The sequence below is a fragment of the Mytilus californianus genome, unplaced genomic scaffold (genome assembly GCF_021869535.1).
Source record: "Mytilus californianus isolate M0D057914Y unplaced genomic scaffold, xbMytCali1.0.p SCAF_3, whole genome shotgun sequence".
In the NCBI taxonomy this organism is placed as follows: domain Eukaryota; kingdom Metazoa; phylum Mollusca; class Bivalvia; order Mytilida; family Mytilidae; genus Mytilus; species Mytilus californianus.
The window spans coordinates 58,132,151-58,159,456 of NW_026262679.1; the positions used below are offsets into that span (position 1 = coordinate 58,132,151).

Below are 27,306 nucleotides of genomic sequence, written 5' to 3' on the forward strand. Positions count from 1 at the left end.
AAACAGAGGTATGCATAGCATATACGTCTTTGGATTAAAATAGGTATTTAGACCACAGGCACTTGTCTCTGAAAAAAAACCCTATATACTTTAATATAACATATTTGAAAGAATATAGGTAATTTTTTCAGAGACAAGTGCCTGTGATTTAGACCGTTTAAATAAAGTTATGCTATTAACGAAAGCGGATAAAATAAAAACATTCTCGGGATAAAAGTACTCCCGGATACAATTTATAAATCCTTTTTTTTGCTTTTAATTTCTTTTGAAAGATCTTATAAAATTAACACATCATTAGTTAAGCGCGAAGCGGAAATCACGTTGACGTCCCGATATTGTTCCCGAGCTTGCACGTCATCACCTGAATGTTTACTTTCTGCCACATGTTGTCTTTAGTCCACTAGGAATTATTGCGTTATTCAAATGTTTTATGAAGTTAGTGACCTTAGGACAGTGATGTAATTTTAGAAAACCATTACTTATATCAAACTGAAAGACTTTCATACTGTGATATGGACGATCAAGACCTGTATGAAAGTTTACCACCAACTAGCACCAGCGTGGATCATATGGTGGCCGGCGCTGCCGCTGGAGTTCTAGAGCACAGTGTTATGTACCCTGTGGATTGTGTAAAGGTGTGGATCAATTTTTTGCTTCTATTTCGTTACAGGATGAAGATAATTTTCAGAAATGTGGAAATCTGTTATTTATTTTCATATCGATGTCAGTAGGACGCTTTAACCTTGTAAAACGTGATCATGTTCTAAGTTAATTTGAATTACCTTAAAGCTTTTGACACCGAAAAAATCATTAAGATATGAAGTGAATGTCATCCTTATTTCCATAATGTTGTGTGTGTTGATAAATAACTGAAAAGTTATTACGCTTGTTCAGTTGGGTTAAGTAACAACATGGGAGGTAACTCCAATGAGGTTAAGATATAGGAGATAACATTTTTACCAGAGAATTATTTATATTAGTTCCTTATTTTATTGACTTCTTATTTATATGAAAGGTCAAGCATTCATCATTGGGAGTGCGTTTTTTCAGCAAATTACAATCTGCATGACTAAGGGTGTCAACTGTGGGGTGGGGAGGGTGTGCACAAACAGACCGGGTAATGGCCAATTTTATGATGTTATTTGTCAAATTAAAAAAAAAAATGGCTAAAGGATGTATTCTTCTGACGTTTCAGTCTCGTTAAAATCTCGTTCTGGAATTATTTCCAAAACATGTGATACAAGTGGAAAATATTAATGAATTTAAAAAATTTTATAATCAAACTTAACTCTGTGAAAAAATTGTGTAGTTACAATTAGTAGTTTTTGAGTAATAATTTTTTTCAAATTTTATTACCAATCAAGTCAGTCATTTTAGGCAAAATTTTGAGAAAATGGGTGAGGATTACAAGAAATGATTTTACCAGAAACATGTACCTCCCATATCACTTTTTGTCGAGCCTTCGACTTTAGTCGAAAAAGCGAGACATAGCGATCCTACATTCCGTCGGCGTCGTCGTCGTCGGCGGCGGCGTCCACAAATATTCACTCTGTGGTTAAAGTTTTTGAAATTTTAATAACTTTCTTAAACTATCCTGGATTTCTACCAAACTTGGACAGAAGCTTGTTTATGATTATAAGATAGTATCCAGAAGTAAATTTTGTAAAAATAAAATTCCATTTTTTCCGTATTTTACTTATAAATGGACTTAGTTTTTCTGCCGGGAAATATTACATTCACTCTGTGGTTAAAGTTTTTAAAATTTTAATAACTTTCTTAAACTATCCTGGGTTTCTACCAAACTTGGACAGAAGCTTGTTTATGATCATAAGATAGTATCAAGAAGTAAATTTTGTAAAAAAAAAAAATCCATTTTTTCCTTATTTTACTTTTAAATGGAGTTAGATTTTCTACCAGGAAACAACACATTCATTCTGTGGTTAAAGTTTTAAAAAAATTAATAACTTTCTTATACTATTTTGGATTTGTACCAAACTAGGACAGAAGCTTGTTTATGATCAAAAGCTAGTATCTAGAAGGAAATTTTGTAAAAAAATTAATCCATTTTTTCCTTATTTTACTTTTAAATGGAGTTAGATTTTCTGCCAGGAAACAACACATTCACTCTGTGGTTAAAGTTTTAAAAAATTTAATAACTTTCTTATACTATTTGGGATTTGTACCAAACTAGGACAGAAGCTTGTTTATGATCAAAAGCTAGTATCTAGAAGGAAATTTTGTAAAAAAATAAATCCATTTTTTCCGTATTTTACTTTTAAATGGACTTAGATTTTCTGCCAGGAAACAACACATTCACTCTGTGGTTAAAGTTTTTTAAATTTTAATAACTTTCTTATACTATTTTGGATTTGTACCAAACTAGGACAGAAGCTTGTTTATAATCAAATGCTAGTATCTAGAAGGAAATTTTGTTTTCTTCCAGTTAACATTACATTCAGTCTGCAGTTAAAGTTTTTAAACATTTATTAGATTCATAAACTATCCTGGATTTTTACCAAACTTGGACAGAAGCTTCTTACAATCAAAAGATAGTATCAAGAGGAATATTTTTATTGATTTACTTCCTCATTTTTGTTGAGCCTGCGATTAACAGAAAAAGTAGGCGAGACACTGGGTTCCGCGGAACCCTTACGAATTTTTTCTTTTCAAATTTCTTAGATATATATTTTTTCAATCATTTATAACAAAGAAGTTGAAATAATATGCATTTTGTTCTTAAAATAGAGAAAAATCAGAAATTTACAAAATTGACAGCATGGTATACATGGTAAATTTGACACGAAAAAGCATCAAAATATGATAAAACTTTCTTATATTAACACCTACCTATAGTTTTTATACGACCGCAAAAAAAATTTTGTGGTCGTATATTGGTATGACGTTGTCGTCGTCCGAAGACACATTATTTTTTGCACTCTAACTTTAGTTTAAGTGAATGGAACTCAATGAAATTTTACCATAAGGTTCAATACCACAAAAGGAAGGTGGGATTGATTTTGGGGGTTATGGTACCAACAGTTGAGGAATAAGGGGCCAAAAAGGGGCCAAAAATAAGCATTTTTGTAACTTCCAGACATAACTTGTGTGTAAGTGTATGGATCTCTCTGACATTGTACCACAAGGTTCCATATCACAAAGGGAATGCTGGGATTGATTTTGGGGGTAATTGCCTCAAAATTTTAGGAATTAGGGGCCAAAAAGGGGCAAAAAACAAGCATTTTTCTAGTTTCATGACAGTAACTTGTGTGTAAGTGTATGGATCTCTCTGACATTGTATCACAAGGTTCCATATCACAAAGGGAATGCTGGGATTGATTTTTGGGGGTAATTGCCTCCAAATTTTATGAATTGGGGGCCAAAAAGGGGCAAAAAACAAGCATTTTTCTAGTTTCATGACAATAACTTGTGTGTAAGTGTATGGATCTTTATGAAATTGTACTACAAAGTTACATATCACAAAGGGAAAGCTGGAATTGAGTTTGGGGGTAATTGCCCAAAAAGTTTAGGAATAAGGGGCCAAAAATAAGCATTTTTCTAGTTTCCAGACAATAACTTGTGTTCAAATGTATGGATCTCTCTGTAAATTGTACTGCAAGGTACCAACCCTCAAATAGAAGGCTGGGATTGATTTTGGGAGTAATTCCCTCAAAAGTTTAGTATTTAGGGGCCGTAAAAGGGCAAAAAAACAAGTATTTTTCTAGTTTCAGGACAATAACTTGTGTGTAAGTGTATGGATCTTTATGAAATTGTACTGCAAGGTTACATATCACAAAGGGAAAGCTGGGTTTGAGTTTGGGGGTAATTGCCCTAAATGTTTAGGAATTTGGGGCCAAAAAGGGGCCTTAAAAAAAAGCATTTTTCTAGTTTCCAGACAATAACTTGTGTTCAAGTGTATGGATCTCTCTGGCATTGTACTGCAAGGTACCATACCACAAAGGGAAAGCTGGGATTGAGTTTGGGGGTGATGAATCATAAGGGGGTTCAAAAAATTGGGGGGGGAGGATTTTTTTCCCCTTTTTTCATTTTAAATTGGTTATTTCTGATTTATATATAAAAGCAAATAATAATGATATGGTTTGAATAGGTAAATTAAAAAATTTTTAAGTTCTTAGACCACATTCATTCTGTGTGAGAAACCTATGCTGTGTCAAATATTTAATTACAATCCAAATTCAGTGCTGTATCAAGCTTGAATGTTGTGTCCATACTTGCCCCAAATGTTCAGGGTTCGACCTCTGCGGTCGTATCAAGCTGTGCCCCAGCGGAGCATTTTATTTTAAGTTAAATTTATTCAGATTGCATAACTTCATCTTTATTGAAAGTATGAAAAAAAGTTTAATTGTGGAATCACCCAAAAATTGATAAAAAATGAGAAAATCATCAAAATTGGGTACTTTCTAAGGGCCGTAGCAAAAAAAGAAGTGCACCACCATATGATTTTTTCTTCACCAATTATTTTTTTACAGTCATATAAACCCTAAAATTAGGTTAAGAAAAAATGTTTAATTTTAGAAATTTTTGGCTTCTCTGAGGTGTACATCCTTAAACATTGTTTCTTTACCAATTCCCATGAAACACAATAAATAGTGAGCTACATGCAAGAAAACATGTATAATAACAATCGCAAACATTGCACTTAACCGTTCACAGCCTGCTTTTTCAATTCTTGAGAAATTTTGTTCTAGATCAACCATTAATCACTGTGAATATATTTTATATTACAATTGTAAAATAAAACTGTACAAACTCCCATTATTAGATGTAAATTTTAAATACATAAACCTGCAGGGCTCACAATACTTGAAAATCATTGGGAATATGACTTCTTCTTTTTGGAACCAATATTTATAAGGAGATCTAGAACTGGTGAGATCTTAAAATAAGTACTTGTTCACTTTGTTTGTAAGGTTTGGTTTTCATTGACAGATCTTGCAATTGGAATCCTATGTATTTAGCATGTTTAATTCTTATTTAAATTGTTTAAATCCAATTTTATTTCACCCCTGAGAATACCATTACAATATCAGTTTACATTTTACATGGTGTATGTCTAAAATTGTCATTTGTACAATGTAGTTACACAGTTATATTTTTCAACTTGTCAGGAATTACCAACTAAATAAAGAGCACTGTTGCATATTTAAAGAAAAAGAAAATAGAATTTATCAATTTAACTTTTAATTTCAATGAGGAAAAACTATTTATTCAGTTTATGACATTCATTGTTTCCTATTTAAAAATGTATAAATTTAACAAATTTAAGCAACTTAAATCAATAAATTGTAACGATGCGTTTGTTTCAGAAAAATATATACATGTACTTGTAACAAAGGAGATTTAACCATGCTAACCAAATGGCTATTAATGTTATATGAATATTTTTCACTTTTGTGCTCATTGTTCTCCTTTGAGCTGAGCCATGCATTTGTCTGTAGTTATTATTGTAAGAAAACAGATTTCCTCAAATATTTTAAGCATTGCACTTGTTGCATAGGACTGATTGGCAGTTTGTCAAATGTTTGAAGCAGGAAATGTCTATCAATGAAAATAATTCCAGTTCATGTATAATGTACAAATATACATTGTGCATTATCATGATGATATTGAACAAATAAGGGTTCTTTCAAAATGTTAAAAAAAAATCATGAAAATCGCTATGTTGATATCTGTATAAAAGCAGATTTTGATACACAGTATGGCATGCTTTAATATTTACCAACATAAATTTTGTAAATGTTTATTTATAGTAACAAAATTTGAACTGTCATTACTGAAGACTGTGTATCTATATAAAGTTCATGAAAATTCAGAAGTAAACGTGATACTTTTATTTAAATATGATTTTTTTTCTATAACAAACAATATTTAAAACTTGCATTTTAATTTTTGCCAGTTAAAAACATATACACATGTATGTTAATTAGGATAAGAGGAACTGTGGGATACGTTGACGTCATCAGTTCAGTATTAATTTACAATTATAATAACATGTACATGATTATAATGTAACATGAACATCTTGTAAAAAAAATATCTTTTAATCAAAATTTCAAGTGCATTACATTTGCTTAAGACTCGACAGCACTTTTTGTTCAAACCATTTCACACACACTGTTTGGGGATTTGGGTAAAATTATAAATTTAACCGTTTTTTGCTGACAAATTACCTTAACCAGTTTATTACTTCTACAAATGAACTCATTTATTACAACTACCTTACAATCAAGATGACATGTGTTTGGTTAAATGTACACGTGTTTAGTACATTTATTCTTAGTCTTACATGTACATCACTTTAAAAAGGATTAAATAGAAAGAAGAAGGTAAATTTTGGGGCATTTTTTACCGCGAAAGATCACTTAAAAAATTAAAGATACTTGAGTTATATAATGTGATTTGTACTTGGTGACATATTTTGAGTGTGATGTAACTACGGTGATGACACACTGTCACAGGATATTCACAAGATTATAGAAAGAAAAACGAAGGTTAAATTTCAGGAACATTTCAGTTTAAATAAACATAGTACTCAAGAATTTCCCCAACATATTTGATTTGCCAGGGAGTTGATAATCACAGGAAACAATTAAATTATGAATATCTTTTTCGGCTATTGTATTACAAGTACTTTTCCCCATCAAGATATAATTAAGGATGTCCTGAATTTGTGTATTTTCTACTTTTTATCGTGTATTTACAGTCATTTTTTGGGATGTTAATGAATTATGTACTCTAAATTTAAAGTAATATTTTCAAAGCAATGTTTTATAAATACAGAATGAAAAATTCAATAACTATTTCTTTAACTTACAGAAATTTTTATGAAATACTTATAGCCAATTAGTACTGTTATATTAAAAAAAATGTAGTTGTACCTTTTTCTTTGAATAGAAAATAGTCATATTAAAATCAGTCTTTTGGGAGAGCAAATTTTGCAGATTTGTAGATTTCAGGACAATGTAAAAAAACACCTCTATTTAGCATTTGAAGAATTGTCAGGAGTTAAAAAATCCACTAGCCCGACGCCCGGGACTAGATCATTTACATCTCGGGCAATAAAAACTTGTAACCCAATATGCCCGACAGACTAGTAACAAAAAATTCTTGGTGTTTCCAAAATACAGAGTGGAAAATCCATTCATCACTATTCTATCCTAGCCAATCAAATTCAATTACGTTATCCGGGATGCCAAGAATTTGAACTGATTTTGTACATGTTTTAAAAATAGAACAAATGCATATGACTCTTGGTGGACCAGTATCATGCATTGATTGCTGTACTATATCATATTCGATTTGTCCGTACTTGGCGATATTTTAAATTAACAGTATTGGGGGTATGATGCATTGATTGATGTGACCTGCTACATAGTAAAAATGATTTAGCCTTTCAGAAATACATATTAACATGAAATTCTCAATTTAATGATAAATTAAAAAAAAGAAAAAAAAGGGTTTAAGTGAAAATTCGACAGAACCACGTTGTTGAAACACGTGTGAGCATGCAAGCAGGTGTGAGATTTAAATTCGCATCCGAATTCTTCAAAAATGCCAGCATTATCATGGAACCCTTTGACTAAACGTTCAGTTCAAATATTTTCAAGAAGAAATAACGTGGAAAGAACTACATTAACTGAATTGTGCTTTGACAGCGTACACGGATTTTTTTGTGTCCATCTTTGGTCCGTGTTTTACAATTAACAAGTCAACATCCAGTAATAGGTTAAATGCTTTTAAAAAGAAAGTATAGTTCTGACAGCGTGATATTGCATTAATAAAGAGTCTAAGGCAGATTTTAGTACACTTATTTTTAACATTTTGTATGATACACTGTCGATTTCACAGTTTACGTCAGAACATCAAAATTATATCAAAAGTCTTCTGAAGTTTAGTATCGTTTTATTGACTTTTAATGTCAATTATTCAGGCATTGTGATGATGCAAACATTTTAACAATGATTGTCTTTGTGACCAAGTCTTACAGGATTGAAATTTGAATCAGAATAAAATGTCCAGTTGACTCAAATATTTGTTGAAAGTCCGGTCTATCAGGTCTGATTTGCTGGGCTAGCAGTTCTATCAACAGGACTAGTAAATCCTGCTGCCGATAAGTCCTGGGCTAGTGAGCTGTAACAAAATTTTTTAACATTTTGGACCTGATTGTCAGCTTATGATGAAAAATTTGTCATAGTATTTTGATTTAATTTTCACAACATGTGTATATTATGCTATTAATTATTACCAATGACTACTGTAAGGATTTTCGTGTCAAATAAGTTTTAGAGGTATGCAATAAAATTTCCAGAATTTGCATTTTCTAAGACAATAACACTACTAAATACATTTACTTTAGATAGATTTTATTAATAACCATGATAACATTTTATCATCAGTAATAAGATGATTAAACTTCAAAAAGATGATCGACTTCAACATTTTTTTATTTAAGGTTAATGTAAAGTGGCTGGAATTTGATAAGAATTACTTGAAACAGTGTCTTCTTGCTTTATCTCAGAAATCTTACTATAAAGCTTCAGTCAATTTTATACACGTATTGAAGTACAAATGTAGGAGGTACTATACCAATGTTCATCCATTCCTACTAGCTAGCCCAAAATGACTCGAGTATGTTTTAAAAAATACTAAACCAAATTTTTACACAATGTAAGGTTCCATGGGGATTAACTACCTTTTGATTTTAATGATTCGATTTACTAGATTAGTTATTCCAGAGTAATGCTAATTTGATTGTAAAAGACTTGTAAATTTTTCATGTCTCACTACATCTCAAGTATGCTCTCACTAATTCACATGCATTTTTTTTACAATAGCACAGCTAATAAAAGTATTAATCTAAGAAAATGCCAAGAAATCCATCATGTCCAAAGAGCTATATTATAGAAAATAGAATAAAATAAGTACAAAGTGTAAAGAGGTTGTGGTATGATTGCCAATGAGACAACTATCCACCAGTGACCAAATGACGTAAATTTGATAAACCATAGGTACGGTCTTCAACAATGAGCCAAACCCAGTGCATGTTTCACTAAATTTGCACCAATTAAACAGGCCCTGTAGGGAGACTGCAGGCCTTTGCCCCATGGGGCTGATATACAATGTTCATGAAAATTTCAAACACAGGGCATGAATAGAGGATATATCTGATTCACAGTGACACTTATCAATAGCCATGTGGTTCATATGTTCAAGGTAAATTTTTTTTGGTTGTAGACTCGAATGCAGTGCCTCATACCAGATCCTAAAGCTGACTACAGAAGTATTGCTGATGCCTTTTATAAGATTGTAAGATATGAGGGAGTACGCAACACTGTGCGAGGTGTAAGTGCAGTCATTGGTGGTGCTGGACCTGCTCATGCACTGTACTTTGCATGCTATGAAAAAATGAAGAAAATAATTTCAGGTGGCCACCAAGGAAACCATTTTGCTCACGGTAAGAAACATAGTTTTACTGATTTTAAGTTGTATATTTTGAAAATACTATTCTATCACTATTTGTAAATCAATTAGAACCAATATATTCATTTCATATTTCTTATCAATGGCATGTTGTGTTACTACTCTGAAACATAATAAAAAATTTAAAAAAAACTATTTTTAGGTCCCTAGTCTATACATTTGTACTTGTAGCAACATACCTTACTTAGCATCTATCACTGCATTTTAACTGTACAGTTGTGCATAGAAAGAGTCCCAAATGCTTCACATCCATGGCATCTTTTTCAATTAGGTTGCTTAAAAGGGAGGGGGGTTTTCATTTTAGAAGATATTAGGTCAATACAATTGTCTTTAGATTACTAGGAAATCTTTTAATTGAATGACCATGTGATGTATTAACTATTTAGGTGATAGGAAAATAAAATAAAAATTATTATGAAGAAAATTTAGATATTTTTTTAAGGAAATTTGTCTGAAAAATTCTTGACATAATCAGTTGTAGTTTCTTAATACATGTACTAGTTTAAAGTAAAGAAAATCTGAACATTTCCTATTTCCCTGTCTTTACTAATTTGTAATAGTATTAGCTTGTGAAATGAAATTTTTGAACCAATTCATAGCAAATCTATGCTTGATGAGTGGGCCATTATAGTCTTACTTACAGGAGCAAATAAAAATATTATGGGGCATTTAGATCATGTTTCCAAAGGTCTCATGCCACAACCTGTTTAATACATGTTTACATTGCATTTGTATTAGTAAGGCAGAGCAAAAAGATCTTTTTGATACATGTATAGATATATTTCAAGTCAACACACAATTTGAGCAAGAGTTACTTCCCTTTTGTCACCATTTTGGATATAAAGATGCACAAATTCCTTTATAAATCAGCCAAATTCCACTTGTTTAGGCTGATCGCTAGAAAAAGTTCAGAGGAACTTATACAATTTCTTTTAGTCTTGATTGAGTCATCACTACAATCTAGTAAGGATCTCTCATCAGACTTGGTTGCAACACATGTTTAAATTTGGTTGGTCAAACAAGAAGATCAACCATTTACCCCTCAAAATGGCAGACATAAGAAATCATGCAAGCTCAAATATGTCATATCGAAACCTATCTATTATCTTCAGCTCATTTTGTGAAAAGAAAGAACCAAATGATAAAGGTGAGCAGTGCAGGACCCTTTTGATAATTATCTGTGACAAGTGATATATTTAACACCGAAGTAGGCATATGAATCACTCTTTAGCATTATATGGTATTAATCTGTATTATGAGATTTTCAGGTAAAGATCACATGACCATGACCAGAATCATATTGTGATGCTGATATATTCAAGAAACAACTGACTAAGTGCTGCTATTCAAACAGGATTGATTAATTTATTTTTGAGTCAAAAGATGATTTAATAATCTTTTGCATTTTTCATTAAGATTTTTCATTTTCATAGAAGATACTTCAATATTTGTTTTCATTTGTGCTGAAATATCATTTTCTGTCAGAGAATATCTGCGTTTAACACATACGATCAACAGATATTAAAAATTAAGGATGAAAAATTTAAAAAAATTTTTTACATAAAGAGATACAAATAGATGTGACCATCATGTCAGTTCAACATATATCAAGATAAAATAAGGGAAAATGAAAAAAAACAAAACAGTATTTCCCCATGTATGACTTTTTTCACATGGTAGACAACTCTTGTAAAAAATTGCAAAGGGAAGTATTTTTTTTAATAGTATGAAATATTTGATTTACACAGAATTCACTGTTTCAGGATCAAAATGCATTCTGTGTCATATTTCCTTATTTTTCACCAAGACTATGAATGGTTGACAATGTCCTAAACAATCTGTATTGGACAAGACTATGAATGGTGACAATGTCCTAAACAATCTATTGGACGAATTATGTATTACATTATTTTTATTTTGGTGCACACACAATGAAATTAGCCATACTCCTCAAGATTCTGATACAGAAAATTTGGACATAAAGAACAAATAATCATGAAAGGAGCAAGTGAACAAAAATCTTATCACATTACACATATGTTGAATTATTTTTATTTTCAAAGGTAAGAGTAAAACAGAAAATTCTAGAATATGTATGAATATTTGTAAAATGTTTTCATTATTATTCTAACAGGTTCCGCCGGTTTGCTGTCAACATTACTACATGATATGGTGATGAATCCTGCAGAAGGTATTAAATAAATCTTTAAGTTTATTTTTACTGGCGCAGTCAGTAATAATTTCGGTTTCTGACCCATTTAAAAAGGACGCTTAACTATGGTAACGGCATGCATGATGTCACAAATCTTTACTCTGATTGGACAAAATTTCGGAATTGAAGAAAAACCAACCAAAAAAGATATATTCTACAATAAAAGGAAAACATTACGGACTTAAAATCAAACTTACAAATGAAATTATCCAGATAAATACAAATAAATTCAGGTAAAGAAGGTGTCATTATCATAACTGTCAAATTGTTTGGACTTTGTAGGCTTAGCCTTTAATATATCACTGACAGGTTCATTAGATCTACCAGGTCAGTTAGGAACCTATTAGGTTATTAATAGCTTGAGTGCTATAAATATATCATATCGATTTTGTGTACTTACAAGTGCAATCTAAAACTTCCAAGGCGTAATAATAATCTCAAAGAGTACAAAATATTATACTTGAAATAAAGAATGTCAAAATACATATATCACAAATTTAATTTCTGATCAAAAGCTATATTATATAGATATCTCCCATTGGCGTCCCTCCGTTCACGATATACACACCGAAATAGGTTGTATCTCTAATTGTTAAAGTTGTGCTTGACATATAGTCAAATTGTGTGCAATTTGTTTAACTATGATCATGATGATAAAGATTTTTTGTTTGTGTTAAACTATATGCTCACATCTGAATGGTCAGATATCTTTTTTAAAGATAGTGCTTGTTTATATCAACACATTTATTGCTGTATATTACATATTCTAACATGACGTTCTTCAAACGCTTTGAGTACACACCCGTGGTAAAATATGAATATATTGTTTGGGCTGTTCCGATCGTACTCCCTCGTCATATGCTTTTTTATGAATGAGCTACCCGACGTCATAGAACGATGATTGTGAAACCGAAAATCATCACAACAAGGAAACGTAAACAAACGATGCTAAAATGTGTTATATAAGCCATTTTTTGTTTCCATATAAGATATATAAATACAATTATCATTTAGATTCATTCAAACCTATCTTAATATGTCATTGTAAATAGTTTAAGCATGCCATTTATTCAGTTTGCTTCATTCTTTTACGTCAATTTAATAGTGCATTATTTATGGGAACGGCAAATAATGCCTTACCTAGAGCGCTTCGATCCAAAAGAATTGCCGTATTTGTCCTATTAAAATCGAAATAATTCATGGGGGCTTGAATATATCGTGATTTTACCACGGGTTGTCCCTTTATGCCGATATTTTACCCCTTGCTATCGCTCAGGGTAAAATATTTGTCATAAAGGGCCAACCTGTGGTAAAATCACGATATATTCAAGCCCCCATGAATTATTTCTTAATTATTAAGTGAGAGAGTTGATAAGGGTATTTTGATTGATAAATTATATTTGTCAAGACTTTGATATTGAGATAACACACTGAACAAGTGATATGTTATATCATGAGGTAGATTTAATCTGCATGTGATGATAAAATGTGATGATAAAAGAAATGCAGATGTTTTTTAAATATTTGTGGTTGACAAAACACTTGCATGTCAGATAAGACCTTTTGAAACATTATTACATCTGTTTTTTTATGAATTTGACCAGATTAAGCTTGAATTTTAAAATCTACTTGATGTTATATTAAAAAAGGTGAACATTTGGAGACTGGGAAACAAATAGTGGAAAAAATAGCAAGTGGCAAGTGAGCTTGGTCACTAAAGGTTTTATACAGGAACTACAAGTATAAAGGGGGTGTATAGAAAACAGCCTGTGTCCAGACCATTTTTAACCGGATTTTCGAAGGAAATATCGGTTATTTAAATGGTTATATATGGCGGGCGGCTGGGCGGCTCTGGCGACTGCCAAACATAGTCCGCACAATAACATGAAAACGCTTTAACAAATTTTTTTCAAATTTAAATATGTTGTTTCCTGGGACTTAATGAAGGTCTCTATTAATTTTCAAGATTTTAGTATATCTCCTTTGTGAGTTATCTTCATTTTTAATATCCAAAAGTAGAATTTTTAAATATTTTACTGTTGTTATCTTTTTATGATTTGTCTTATCTCAGAATAAAAATTGGAGTGACAGATTTATTTGAAAATTATCTATTTCCTAAGTGGTAATGATTATAAGCTATATCATTAGACATTTTGAAGATTATTACATTATTAATTGTGTTAGAGTACTATGTTAAACAACCATAGTTCTGTTCAATTAGATATTATAAATATTTCAGCATATGATAATGATTTTTTTTTTTGAAAACTTGTAAACAGTCAAGATCCCCACCCTGAAACCATATATATTCTTGTATGTTACAATAAAACAAATCAAATGAAATAAAAGTCAAGTCCCCTGGGGTCATCCCCACCTTCTTTCTGTTTAAGAAATTGTAAACGGTCGAGATCCCCACCCCTAAACCATATATATTCTTGTATGGAACAATAAAACTAATCAAATGAAATATAGGGGAAGTCCATTGGGGTAACCCCTACCCCTCTTTTTTTTTGATAACTTGTAAACGGTCAAGATTCCCACCCAGAAACCATATATATTGTTGTATGGGACAATATATCAAATGAAATGAAATATAGGGGAAGTCCATGGGGGTAAACAGTACCCCCTTCTTTTTGAAAACTTGTAAACGGTCAAGATCCCAACCCCTAAACCATATTTATTCTTGTATGGGACAATAAAATAAAGCAAATTAAATTTAGGGGAAGTCCCCTGGGGTAACCCCTACTCTCCTTTTTTTTTGAAAACTTGTAAACGGTCAAGATCCCCGCCCCTAAACCATATATATCCTTGTATGGGACAAAAAAACAAATCATATGAAATAAACTGCAGGTCCCCTTGGAAAATTAATCAGTTTGTGTGTGTGATATTTGAACATAAATTAAATATATATAGGGTTCTTTCAAGTGCTGAATCTGAACTTGTTTTTAATTAGATAATAATCTTTTTTTATTATGAGATAAAGTTTTTGACATTGATAGATAAGTTGCAGATCTGTATTATTTTTTGACACATGAAAGAAACAATATTAGCAACTATTAATTAAATTTGATTATAATATGGAAATAGATATAACATCATATCTGATTTTAGAGAAGTATTTTGCTGGTTTTTTACTGGTTTATGGAAATAAGTTTAAGTTATTTGTTTTGAAAAGTGATGTGTTTAATTGATAGATATAAAATCATATCTAATTTTAGAGATTTATGAGTGGTTAAGTCATATCTAATTTTAGAGAATTATTTTGGTGTTTTGTTACTGGTTCATGGAAATAAATTTGAGTTTTATCTTGTAAACGGTCGAGATCCCCACCCCTAAACCATATATATTCTTGTATGGGAAAATCAAACGAAATATTGGGGGAGTCCTGGGACCACCCCCACCCCCCTTCTTTTTGAAAACTTGTAAACGGTCAAGATCCCCACCCTGAAACCATATATATTCTTGTATGGGACAATAAAACAAATCAAATGAAATATAAGGCGAGTCCCCTGGGGTCACCCCCACCCCATCCTGTTTGAGAACTTGTAAACGGTCGAGATCCCCACCATTAAACCATATATATTCTTGTATGGGACAATAACACTAATCAAATGAAATATAGGGGAAGTCCAGGGGGTCACCCCCACCCCCCTTCTTTTTGATAACTTGTAAACGGTTGAGATCCCCACCCCTGAACCATATATATTCTTGTATGGGTCAATAAAACAAATCAAATGAAATATATTGGGGAAGTCCATGGGGGTAACCCCCACCCCCCTTCTTTTTGAAAACTTGTAAATGGTCAAGATCCCCACCCTGAAACCATATATATTCTTGTATGGGACAATAAAACTAATCAAATGAAGTAAAAGGCGAGTCCAAGGCTTCCAAAACGGTCATATATTGCGGACATTTGTATAATTTCCAGTAAAAGTCCGGCTGGGCAAAGCATGAAACGGTCATCTACTTTTTAGTTTTGAAGGCTTTCTTAAGAGACGGTCATTTTTACATAATATGTGATCTTTTTGACCCAACGTTTTGCCTTTAACAGCCACACATTTCCGGTCATAAAAGTGACATGATCATTAAGTACTATCAAAACAACCCCTTCTTTAATACCTTCTCATTTTAATCAAGGCTAATTAGTTGTCAAACAGCTGAAATTTACCTGTTCAGGTGACAGGTAAACTATTTTGAACCGGACATTGATCGGTCTATTCAAAGTTATTTTCTTACATTTCAGTGGTTTGCATCTAATTAATTTAGTCAAAGATTTAAATTATCAGAAATACGTTTACAAATATGATTTGATGAAAAAATTAAAAGGTGAAAATGAAAAATCGTCACAACCACGTTGTTTGAACCTAGAGACATGTCTCTGTTTGAACTAGTCAAGATAACATCCGGTTTAGATTTAAAAATGAAAGTAAAGTTTTTGACAACGCTATTTTGCACAAATAAAGAGTTTAAGTCAGATATAAGTACGCTGATGTTGCACACTTCTAATGATGCACTGTCAATTTAACAGTTTACGTCAGAACTTCGAATTTGAATCAAAGAAAGTTTAATATCGTTTTTTTTTTAATGTCAATCATTGGGATGGCCAACTCGGCAACTGAATACCATAATTGCCTTTTGTTTATATATTTAGTCTTAAGGGATTAAAATCGGGATAATATATAAAATGTCCGGCTGGCTAAAAATAATTTTGGAAGCCCTGGGCGAGTCCCCTGGGGTCACCCCAACCCCCTCCTGTTTGAGTACTTGTAAACAGTCGAGATCCCCACCCCTAAACCATATATATTCTTGTATGGGACAATAACACCAATCAAATGAAAATATAGGGGAAGTCCATGGGGGTCACCCCCACCCCCTTCTTTTTGAGAACTTGTAAATGGTCAAGATCCCCACCCCGAAACCATATATATTCTTGTATGGGACAATAAATCAAATCAAATGAAACATAGAAGAAGTCCATGGTGGTAACCCCCACCCCCCTTCTTTTTAAAAACTTGAAAACGGTTGAGATCCCCACCCCTAAACCATATATATTCTTGAATGGGACAATAAAACAAATCAAATGAAATTGAGGGGAAGTCCCCTGGGGAAACCCCCACCCCCTTTTTTTTATGAAAACTTGATAACGGTCAAGATCCCCACCCTGAAACCATATATTTCCTTGTATGGGACAATAAAACAAATCAAATGAAATATAAGGCGAGTCCCCTTGGGTCACCCCCACCCCCCTCCTGTAAACGGTCGAGACCCTTATCCCTAAACCGTATATATTCTTGTATGGGACAATAAAACAAATCAAATGAAATATAGGGAAAGTCCATGGGGGTAACCCCCACCCCCTTCTTTTTGATAACTTGTAAATGGTCAAGATCCGCACCCCTAAACCATATATATTCTTGAATGGGACAATAAATCAAATCAAATGAAACATAGAAGAAGTCCATGGGGGTAACCCCCACCCCCCTTCTTTTTTAAAACTTGTAAACGGTTGAGATCCCCACCCCTAAACCATATATATTCTTGAATGGGACAATAAAACAAATCAAATGAAATTGAGGGGAAGTCCCCTGGGGAAACCCCCACCCCCTTTTTTTTTTGAAAACTTGATAACGGTCAAGATCCCCACCCTGAAACCATACATTTCCTTGTATGGGACAATAAAACAAATCAAATGAAATATAAGGCGAGTCCCCTTGGGTCACCCCCACCCCCCTCCTGTAAACGGTCGAGATCCTTATCCCTAAACCATATATATTCTTGTATGGGACAATAAAACAAATCAAATGAAATATAGGGAAAGTCCATGGGGGTAACCCCCACCCCCTTCTTTTTGATAACTTGTAAACGGTCGAGATCCGCACCCCTAAACCATATATATTCTTGAATGGGACAATAAAACAAATCAAATGAAATTGAGGGAAAGTCCCCTGGGGTAACCCCCACCCCCTTCTTTTTGAAAACTTGTAAATGGTCAAGATCCCCACCCCGTAACCATATATATTCTTGTATGGGACAATAAAACAAATCAAATGAAATATAAGGTGAGTCCCCTTGGGTCACCCCACCCCCTCCTGTTTAAGAACTTGTAAACGGTTGAGCTTTTTATTATTAATAAGATAATACCACATTGAGGTCCAAAGGGTCCTAAATTAAACTTTTGTTTAATTTCATCAAATATTGAATTCTTTGGTTCTTTGATATGCTGATTCTAACAATGTTTGAGTGTTAAATCATATCTAATTTTAGAGAACTTAGTCATCACTGGTTGTTGTTATTATATTATTGATTATAATTTGAAAAATTGCATCATATCTTATTTTAGAGAACTATTTATCCAGTTTGAGTTATTTCCATTTGCACAGAAAATATTATGGATAAAATTAACCTGTGATTCATTTCAACATAAATTAAATATATATATAGGGTTCTTTCAAATGCTGAATCTAAACTCAATTTAAATATTAGATTTTTAGGCCCAGTTTTCAAGTTGGTCCAAATCAGGGTCCAAAATTAAACTTTGTTTGATTCAACAAAAATTGAATTTATGGGGTTCTTTCAAATGCTGAATCTAACCATGTATTAAGAGATTTTGGATTGTGAGCTCCTTTATCAAATTGGTCCACATTGAGGTCCAAAGGGTCCTAGATTAAACTTTTGTCTGATTTCATCAAAAATTGAATTCTTGGGGTTCTTTGATATGCTGATTTCTAATATATACTTAGATTTTGAATATTGGACCATAATAGGTATTTAAATGTCCAATTTCAAATATATCAGTTCTTTGACTACATTCACAAATCTATGATGTGTCAAATATTCAATCACAATCCAAATTTAGAGCTGTTTTAAGTTTAAATGTAGTGTCCATACTTGCTCAACTGTTCAGGGTTCGACCTCTGCAGGAAAATCCGGTTTGCTGTCTCTCTGACAGCCTCTTGTCTAATCATTAGTTTAATTCACCTCAAAATTTTGGAGTAATTGATCATGATACAGTATTTCCCATAAATTATAGGATTAGCACTACATTCATATCGTATTCTTTTACAATATCTATGTAGATAGCACCACAGGAGTCAGGAGAACACTGTGATATGCAAACATCCCCATGAGAAGGATTTTTTATACTGTTTAGGTTAGAAACAATTATATCCCTTTCACCATAGAAATTTTGACCGTTTCCAGATCAGACCTTGTCATTGCAACTTAACACTTCCATCATGGTTTATCGTAACTACCTGAAACTTAGTACATAGTTAGATTCTCATATGCAGTCTTCATGTGGGTAGGCTGTTTCCATCCATTGATTTTCTGTTTAGAGTTATGAAATTCTCATATGCAGATCTTCATGTGGGTAGGGTGTTCCCATCTATTGATTTTCTGTTTAGAATTATACCTCTTTCAACACAGAAATGTTGGCTTGTCCAACACCAATCTTGTCATGGACACTCCTCCTACATGTTTTATCTTATGTATACTAAACTTGGTAGACTGTTAGATTAATTAAACAGATGTACATGTGGATAAGAAGTTCCAGTATATTAAGTTTTCCCAGAGACATGTCTCTGAGTTTACACAATTTGGCCCTGTCCAGCAACTCCATGTCATTGTAACTCCATTTTCATGGTTTATGATATCAATATGAAAGTTGGTTCATTGTTTATTGTCAGATCTTAATATGCATATGTGCATTTGGTTAGGATATTCTTGTACATTGAGTTTTTTTTCTAGAGTAATGTCCCTTTGAAAATTTTGGCCCTGTCGAGCTTCTTCCTAGTCATCATAACTCCTCAATGATGGTTCATTATATCTATATATTTACAGTAGGTGCTCAAATCATACATAAATTATACTGATCTTTTATTTGCTGAAAGAGGAATCATTTGATTCTGTCATATGCTTTCGTTTCATATGAAAACAACCCATGCCATATAAAAGCAATAGGATATTACAGAATTATTAGCTACGTCTAGCTAACTACCACAATTAATCAACACTAATTTTAATAACAGTAATTCAACTTTATGCAATAGTGTTTAAGTGCTTTAGTGTTATCTCTACATGCTTAAGACATATAAGATTTAACTGATTTTCTTACAATCTCTCAGAAGAAAAATGTCAAGTCCTTGAACTTTGGCTTCTTATTTTCAGTCATTTATTCTCCGAAAAATATTGGAACAAATTTTGTGTGTCTTGCTTTAACTGAAACCACTACTTCTGGGGCAGCTAAGGATTTGATAACTGAAAGTCACATGGCTTTCAGTTATCGAATCATTGGCTGCCCCAAAATTAGTGCAGCCCGTTATATCTAGCTTCTAATGTCATTATTTTTCTTCATTTGCAGTGGTAAAACAGAGAATGCAGATGTTTGACAGCCCTTACAAATCATGTTCGAACTGTATCAAAGTTATCTACAAGGAAGAAGGTGTAATGGCATTCTATAGAAGTTTTACAACACAGTTGACTATGAACATACCTTTTCAGTGTATACATTTTATGACTTATGAAATAATGCAAGATTTAATGAACAAAGATCGGGGCTACGATCCATCATCGCACATGATCTCGGGTGCAATTGCTGGGGCAGCAGCTGCTGTTGCTACTATGCCTCTCGATGTATGCAAGACATTATTGAACACTCAGGAATGCTGTTCAAGGTCTCGAGTTTCTTATGTGAATGGTATGACTTCAGCATTTAGACTTGTTTATGAATATCAAGGGCTGCGAGGCTATTTTAAAGGTGTCCAAGCACGTGTGATATTCCAAATGCCGGCAACAGGCATTTCATGGTCTGTTTATGAACTGTTTAAGTATTTACTAACCCAAAGACAAAACATGGAAGACAAATACCCTAGAGTGAATGGACTAACAGTTAAAGCCGTGGAGAGTAGTGAAGTATAACAAAGAAACCCTCAATCTGACTACCAACCGCCTCACAATAAAACCAACTTTTTCAACTGATTGGACTAAGCTGCATGTGCTACATACATTTTTATTTTCATGTTTTTGTTTGGTTTGGTTGTCATGCATATTTATGTTCATAATTTTTTGTCATATCTCATTTCTGTCTAGGTCATTTATAATTGATAAGGTTAAGCAGTTATGGCCCCTTTAAATTTTACGTAAACTTAAGTATTTATTTTTGTATTAATTACATTTTTCATACCGCTGCATATAACCATTCTTCTAGTTGTATGTACAGGTAGTAGTGACTTTTTTTCTTCTATTTCTTTCATTTACAAAAAAATTTATCATGGAAATTATTAATCAAACTTTCTTGAAGCCTTATGATTCTGCATCATAAGAAAATTCACAATGTTTTGCATCCTTTATATAATTTCAAAAAATGCGACATAGTAGATTTTGCAAAACTAAAAAAAAAAAAAGCATTTGAAATATTTATAGCATTATTGGTAAACAGAATTTCCTAAAATTAAAATCACTATTCTCCCATTTGTATCCATTGTCCAGCAATAATTGATATACCTAAACATTTCTGAATTTAAAGTATTCCTCAGAGATTTTCTTAATTTAAAAATGATTGGTCATAGATTAAAACAGATTTAAGATAAATTAGTACATTTACATAAATCATTGTGCCATCATAAAGTTGCAAGAATCCTTGTCATCTTCAAGATTAAAATAATTGCTCTTCTCATTGTCCCATATCTAATACCTGTTATAGCTCTGTTATGCAAGGGTCTTGTTAGGGTTTAGACTACTAAGTAATTGATTCTGATCTAGTTAAATGTCATAAATATCTGGATTGTCTAAGAAGACAAACATCACACTGCATGGCTTTTATCTTCTAGTCTTTGCATTTTCTTCATTCATACCAAGATGATTTTGTTTTTTTATGAAACCTTGGAATGTTTTCTTTTTAGATTATTCATGTCATTAATATTTACTCCAGAGTAGGTTGCTGTATTACACTACAGGGACGCAGTTAATAGGATTCTTGATTTTAGGTTTCTTAATCGTAGTAGCAACAATACAGTAGACACAAGTGGATTCCTGTAAAAACATTCTTGCTAGTGTTAATTGAAACAGGGTGATTTGTGGTGATAACATTCTGATCTTTGTCCTTGTTATACAATATCTATGGCATTTAGGGAGAGAAATGTCAGAGTGAGTCACTCATAATCACCAGGCCTTGCGGTCATAAAAATTTCGAGCGCAATTATTGTTCTCTGACTCAGAAATCAACCGATCAAAATACTGGATTCAGTGTTTTGCGAACAACTTTTTCACTCTCGAGTAAAAAGTGTTATGAATTAAGACCCGGCATTCACCACCAACAGGGACTTTTAACTGATTCACCTTGTGTATACTGTTGTTGAACTTTGTCAGCTGTTCATGCTTTTACATGTAATTGTGTCTTTTTGAAGGGTAGTCATCTTGTGATTCTATACATGTAGTGTATTTGTTTCATTCCATTGAAATCATATCTATGCAATTTAAAATGGTTGATTTGTGTATTGATTATAATTTTCTATAAATGGCTCAATGTTTTCACAATTCTAGATAGTATATGTCATAATTCATGAAAGGAGAAGGTATGAAGAAACTATTATTTAGCCTCTGTGGTCTAAAAAAAGTTAATTTCTTTAATTCTGTCTTAAAAAATGATAATTTTATTAATTTATATACTTATTCTGGTCATTTTAGTGCATCAATGTCATTTATGATCTTGTTGTTATGTCATAATTGACAAATAAGTTGTATTTACTAAATTTTGGCAAATTAAATATTAGCAATTACAGCCTTACACAAAAACATCTTTGTATAAGACATTTTTGGGCAAAAAATCATGCAAATTTTTATTTTTTTCTGTTACATTGTACAAGCATTAAGTAAACATTTAAGACTCAAAGCAAACATTATAGACGAAAACTTATTTTAAATTTTTAGAGTATAGTGTTAACTGAAAAGAAATGCTTTCTGAAAATTTAAAGGATGATATTACTAGATTTATAATACTTTGTGATTTTCCAATTAAAGGGGCCAAAAATAGTCTGTACATATCTTTTCCTTCATTTTTCTCACTTTTTGCCATGCTTCTTGTTATTTAGAAAGATATGTTTAAACAAGTGTTTTATGGAGGGAAGTTGATTGGTGCACATGAAGATTTAAGTAAACTGAAGGTATAAGATTTTTCCCTCCAAATTGTATTCTCTACTTTAAAGATATTTCTTCAAGAGAGCCAACCAGTCTGGTTTTCAAGAATGGTTTGGCAAGGTTAAAATCATTTTTATCTTTAAAAATGAAATTAAATTCCAATATGTTTTTGGGTGCTATCTTTTAAACTTACGTCTTATGTGTTGATGAAGGGTTCTGTATGTGTTTAGTTTGAAAACATAAGATACAAATTTTTAAAAAAAAGTCTGAAAATTATATCTAAATTTGATGATGCCTTATTTCCAGTACTAGGTTTTAATAACATCAGGGTTTAAATGATTAACAGTCACAGTAATCGATCCAGATAAATCCGAGTTTCCATTGGATCCAAACTGGGAGGAGGGAGAAAGGGCTTAAAACATTTTAACACTATCTACTTTTAGAAAAAGTTTTTTTGGTTGAGATGTTTTTTTCATCTATAATATATTATGTGCTCGTTTATTTTCAAGAAGAGGTTGGTTGTGTCAAATTGAGGAGATTTACACAACTTTTTTTTTTTTTATTTTAAATATATTTATTATGTTATATAATTTTGTATGTTTGAAACTGTAGTTTGAGTGTTACTAAGCTTAACTTCAGTTTGTGTTGGTCATTATGAATGCTACACATGTGTACATACTTTCTGTATGGGACATAAATATCGCTGTACATAATGTGTGAGTCATGTAAAGTGCTACACGTATTTGTAAATATTGTTTTGATTTTATGTGAGACATGAAAAATGCTTCACATTTGTAAATAGTCGCGAAAAAATGAACCCAAAGGTGTGAGGTATTATTCAAAATACTACAGCTTGGGTTAATCTTGAATTTTTTTCCCCTTTAAAATACTACTCTTAAAATTTTATTTTTTTAATTTATTCAGAAGACCTCAGATAAACTAAAGTATTTTTTTCTTGTAAAATTTATTGCTTGTTAATTGAAATGAATATAAAAGTTAATGCAAAATTTTCAATGTAAATTAATTTTCATTATAATCGAATTTATATTTTGAAATTAATCAGACATGAAGTTCAAAACATTCAAATAATTGATATGTAATCAAGAGACTTTTATGTTGAAAAATGCGTTTCTACGGGTAGGGAAGAATTCATGTACAAGTAGTATTCCTACTAAAAACTGTACATTCAATTATTAAGTGGTGCATTATTGTGTTTAAAATATATTATCTTCAGATGAAAGCATTGTATTAGAAAAAAAACAAAATGTTTTATTTGTGATCTCAAATAAAGACTTTTTTTCTGCTTCCAATCTGACACAAAAATTAAAAGCTAAATACATAAATTAAACTTAGTATTAAAATTCTCTTCCAGTTTATGGGATAATTAAGATACTTATCAGTTTTTTCTTTCTCTCTATTTTATATTCAGGCTTAAAGGAATTTGTACATGTACCATATTTATTGCCAATTTTATACATCTAAGTTCACAGAACACCTATTTATCATCCTTATGCTTTGAGAATCTAGGATTTTATTTAGAGCATGTGTCCTGAATTTTTTTATGTTTTCTTATTTAGAATAACAAGGTACACAACTGCAGAATTAATACATTGTACATTATTGTTTCTTTGACATATTCCCCATTTCCATTCTCAATTTTATTTACATTATAAGATTTTATGATAAATAATAACCAAACTTATTTTTTTTTTTATACAGTGCTTTCATTCCTATGTCAAACCTTGAATATGTTAAATATGTGATATTTAAGTTGTCATGTAAAATACTAAGATTTCATACAGACATTGTACTTATTTATGTTATTCTGACAATTCTTATTAACAATATAGTAACAGCCAAGAAAGACATTTTTAAAAACAAACAAGGATAAGCAAATTAGTTTTTTTTAAATTTCTACCAGTGAATTTAGATACTGTTGATTGACTATTGGTCAAGTGATTATCATTCATTCAACTGTCAATACTGGGGCACTGACCATGTTTTTATAATGTCACTTGCATTTAAAAAAATTCCCAGTGAATGAATTTCTAAATTTTTTACAAAGGGTAAAGCAAAAAAACAAGATATATCTGGTAATTGTTCTTAATTGACCTTAAAATCCAAATCATGTTTTTGTGAGGATTTCTTTACTATAAATTAAAATAAGTCAGTTTCTGTAACTGCTATAAACTAACCAAACACATATATCATAGGCAATTTTATCCAGATGCAAAGAATGATTCTAGAGGAAAGAAATCCCTGTTACATTTTTGCATCTCTGAGTTTTCATATTCCTGCCTTTTCTTGTGAATGTTAAAGAAAATGTTTTGAATGTAGTAAATTCAGAAAATTGGCATACTTTCTTAGTTCTATTGTTGCCAAAAGATTGTTTTTACACTTTGGACTTTGTGTTGGCATTAAGGATGGTATATATGTATAAAAGATTTGCTTCTTTGAAAATCTTGACTTCTAGTACATTATGTTGAAAGTGGTCATAAGCAAAAAATAAATTGAAAATGCAGGCAAATCCAAAATCAGATTGCCAAAATTTGGAAGTTTTGAAATAGCTAATTGTTTTAATTGTTGATCCTCCTCTGTTTGTTGACATTTTTTAAGACATTCAAAATTCTGGAAGTATTTTAGTTGGGGATATATGGAAATAGATACAATACTTGAAACCTGACATACTCTTGATATCTGACGTTTGAAAATTTTATATCTTTCCTTGTACATATGTTATATCTTGTGAAAACATAGTTTATATTGTCTCTTTAAATGTAATTATCACCAAAATCAGCATTTTTATTTTAAGAAATTATTAGACTTATATATGCATAAAGTAAGACAAGATTTATTTTTGCAACCTAAAAATTTCTGTATAACAAATCATATTTTCTTAAATGACGTAGTTTCAATACTTTCAGATGGTTAGCATGTTTAACAGAAAATTTAAAGATCTTTTATCTAAATATTGAATAGTGAAAAGCTAAATATTTTCTTAATTTCAATAGATTTTGTAATTTTGTGGACATTTTGTGAACTGAATTTGTAAATCTCAATGTTACAATGAAAAAAATGAATATTTATTAATTTCTGTAGAAATTAGGTTGTTCATTCTCTAATTTTTGTTTAGAACAAATGCCTTTTGTAACAAAGCTGTAAATTTTAATTTACTTTTTATTTTTTGAAAGACACATTTTAAGAATATAAAATTACATTTGATTTTTTTTTTATCACAAACTACAGGTACCTTCAAGTGATTGTTTTTTGAAAGATTGTTTCATGTGTCTGTTTGAGGTATTTGTATTTTACAAGATAACTTTGCATATTTGTTGAACTTTATATATTAAATAAAAGGAAATGCTATTAAAAACATTTTGTTTATTCATAGCTTTACATAGTGAATATCTAAAGATACCAAAGTGACTCTTCTCTAATGAGCATCCACTCATCAAAGGTATATAAACACAAATTATTTCAGCCAGTTATCTTTTAGTGAACAATGAATGATGACAATATTTTCCCTTTTCATTGTTAAGATCTATGGCTAAATATATGTATTTATCAAAGTTGTACAAAAATCGAACATGTAAATATGTTGGTTGTTTATAGTTGACACGTGTTTGGTTATTTATAGTAAGGTCGGTTCGATTGGGGTATTGAGTTCATGCACGAGTTAATTTAGGTGGTTTAAAGTCATTTGAGCCATTGCAGTCAAAGTGTAGTGTATTTACACGAACTTTCCACATTATTATATTAATATTAATAATAAAATGTGCACTTGTCTCTGCAAGTGGTGTCTCCCATGTGAGGTTTGTGGTTATTTGATAAATATTTTATGCTCGTTTGAGTTTACGAATAAGAATTTAAGCAAGAATATTTTAAAAGAATATCTATTTCCTGAGACATAGCTATCATAGCAAGGAGTGTGTAACAACACAGCTACCTGCAGGAGAGAAAGATTGTCCCCAATCGAAATTACCAAAAAGTCCGGGCATACAGCCTGTGTCATTATTTATGTCAAACCAGGTCTAAATTGAACCTTTTCTATGGCATAAAAGTAGTTGTGTGTCATTCTGTAATCTGTAATCAGTAATAAAATTATCAGGAAATATCTTGGTGATGCAAACCCGTAATTTTAGAATTAAGTTTCTTTTTGAAAAGCAACTATGATTCAGCTGTAGTTTATGTAAACAAATTTGTGTACGACCGTACTTTGACCTATAATGGTTTACTTTTATAAATTTTGACTTGGATGGAGAGTTGTCTCATTGGCACTCATACCACATCTTCTTATATCTAAATCTGTGTTTTTGACATGATGATACTGATAGTTGTAGGGGCGGAGCCTGTACAGTGATTACTAAGGATTATTATAATTGTTGATCTTGATGAAAAGTTTCAGTGCATGTTTTGGTCAAAAACTCTTGGATTCTTCAATGAAAGAAACAAAAGTTACTTAT

At 31.6% G+C, this 27,306-nt stretch overlaps 1 protein-coding gene across 1 annotated transcript; it reads left to right on the plus strand.

Moving 5' to 3' along the window:
• The first annotated feature begins 355 nt into the window (after positions 1–355).
• LOC127733030 (mitoferrin-1-like) lies at positions 356–26,216 on the plus strand. Its single transcript, XM_052242290.1, has 4 exons — positions 356–635; positions 9,253–9,472; positions 11,633–11,689; positions 20,070–26,216. The coding sequence occupies exons 1-4, from the start codon at positions 513–515 to the stop codon at positions 20,624–20,626; spliced, it is 957 nt and encodes a 318-aa protein (XP_052098250.1). The 5' UTR covers positions 356–512; the 3' UTR covers positions 20,627–26,216.
• Positions 26,217–27,306: the final 1,090 nt, after the last annotated feature.

Coding starts and splice junctions, on each gene's coding strand:
- LOC127733030 (XM_052242290.1), top strand. CDS start 513: ATGGACGATCAAGACCTGTATGAAAGTTTACCACCAACTAGCACCAGC. Junction 9,473..11,632: donor AGGAAACCATTTTGCTCACG/GTAAGAAACATA, acceptor TTATTCTAACAG/GTTCCGCCGGTTTGCTGTCA. Junction 11,690..20,069: donor GGTGATGAATCCTGCAGAAG/GTATTAAATAAA, acceptor CTTCATTTGCAG/TGGTAAAACAGAGAATGCAG.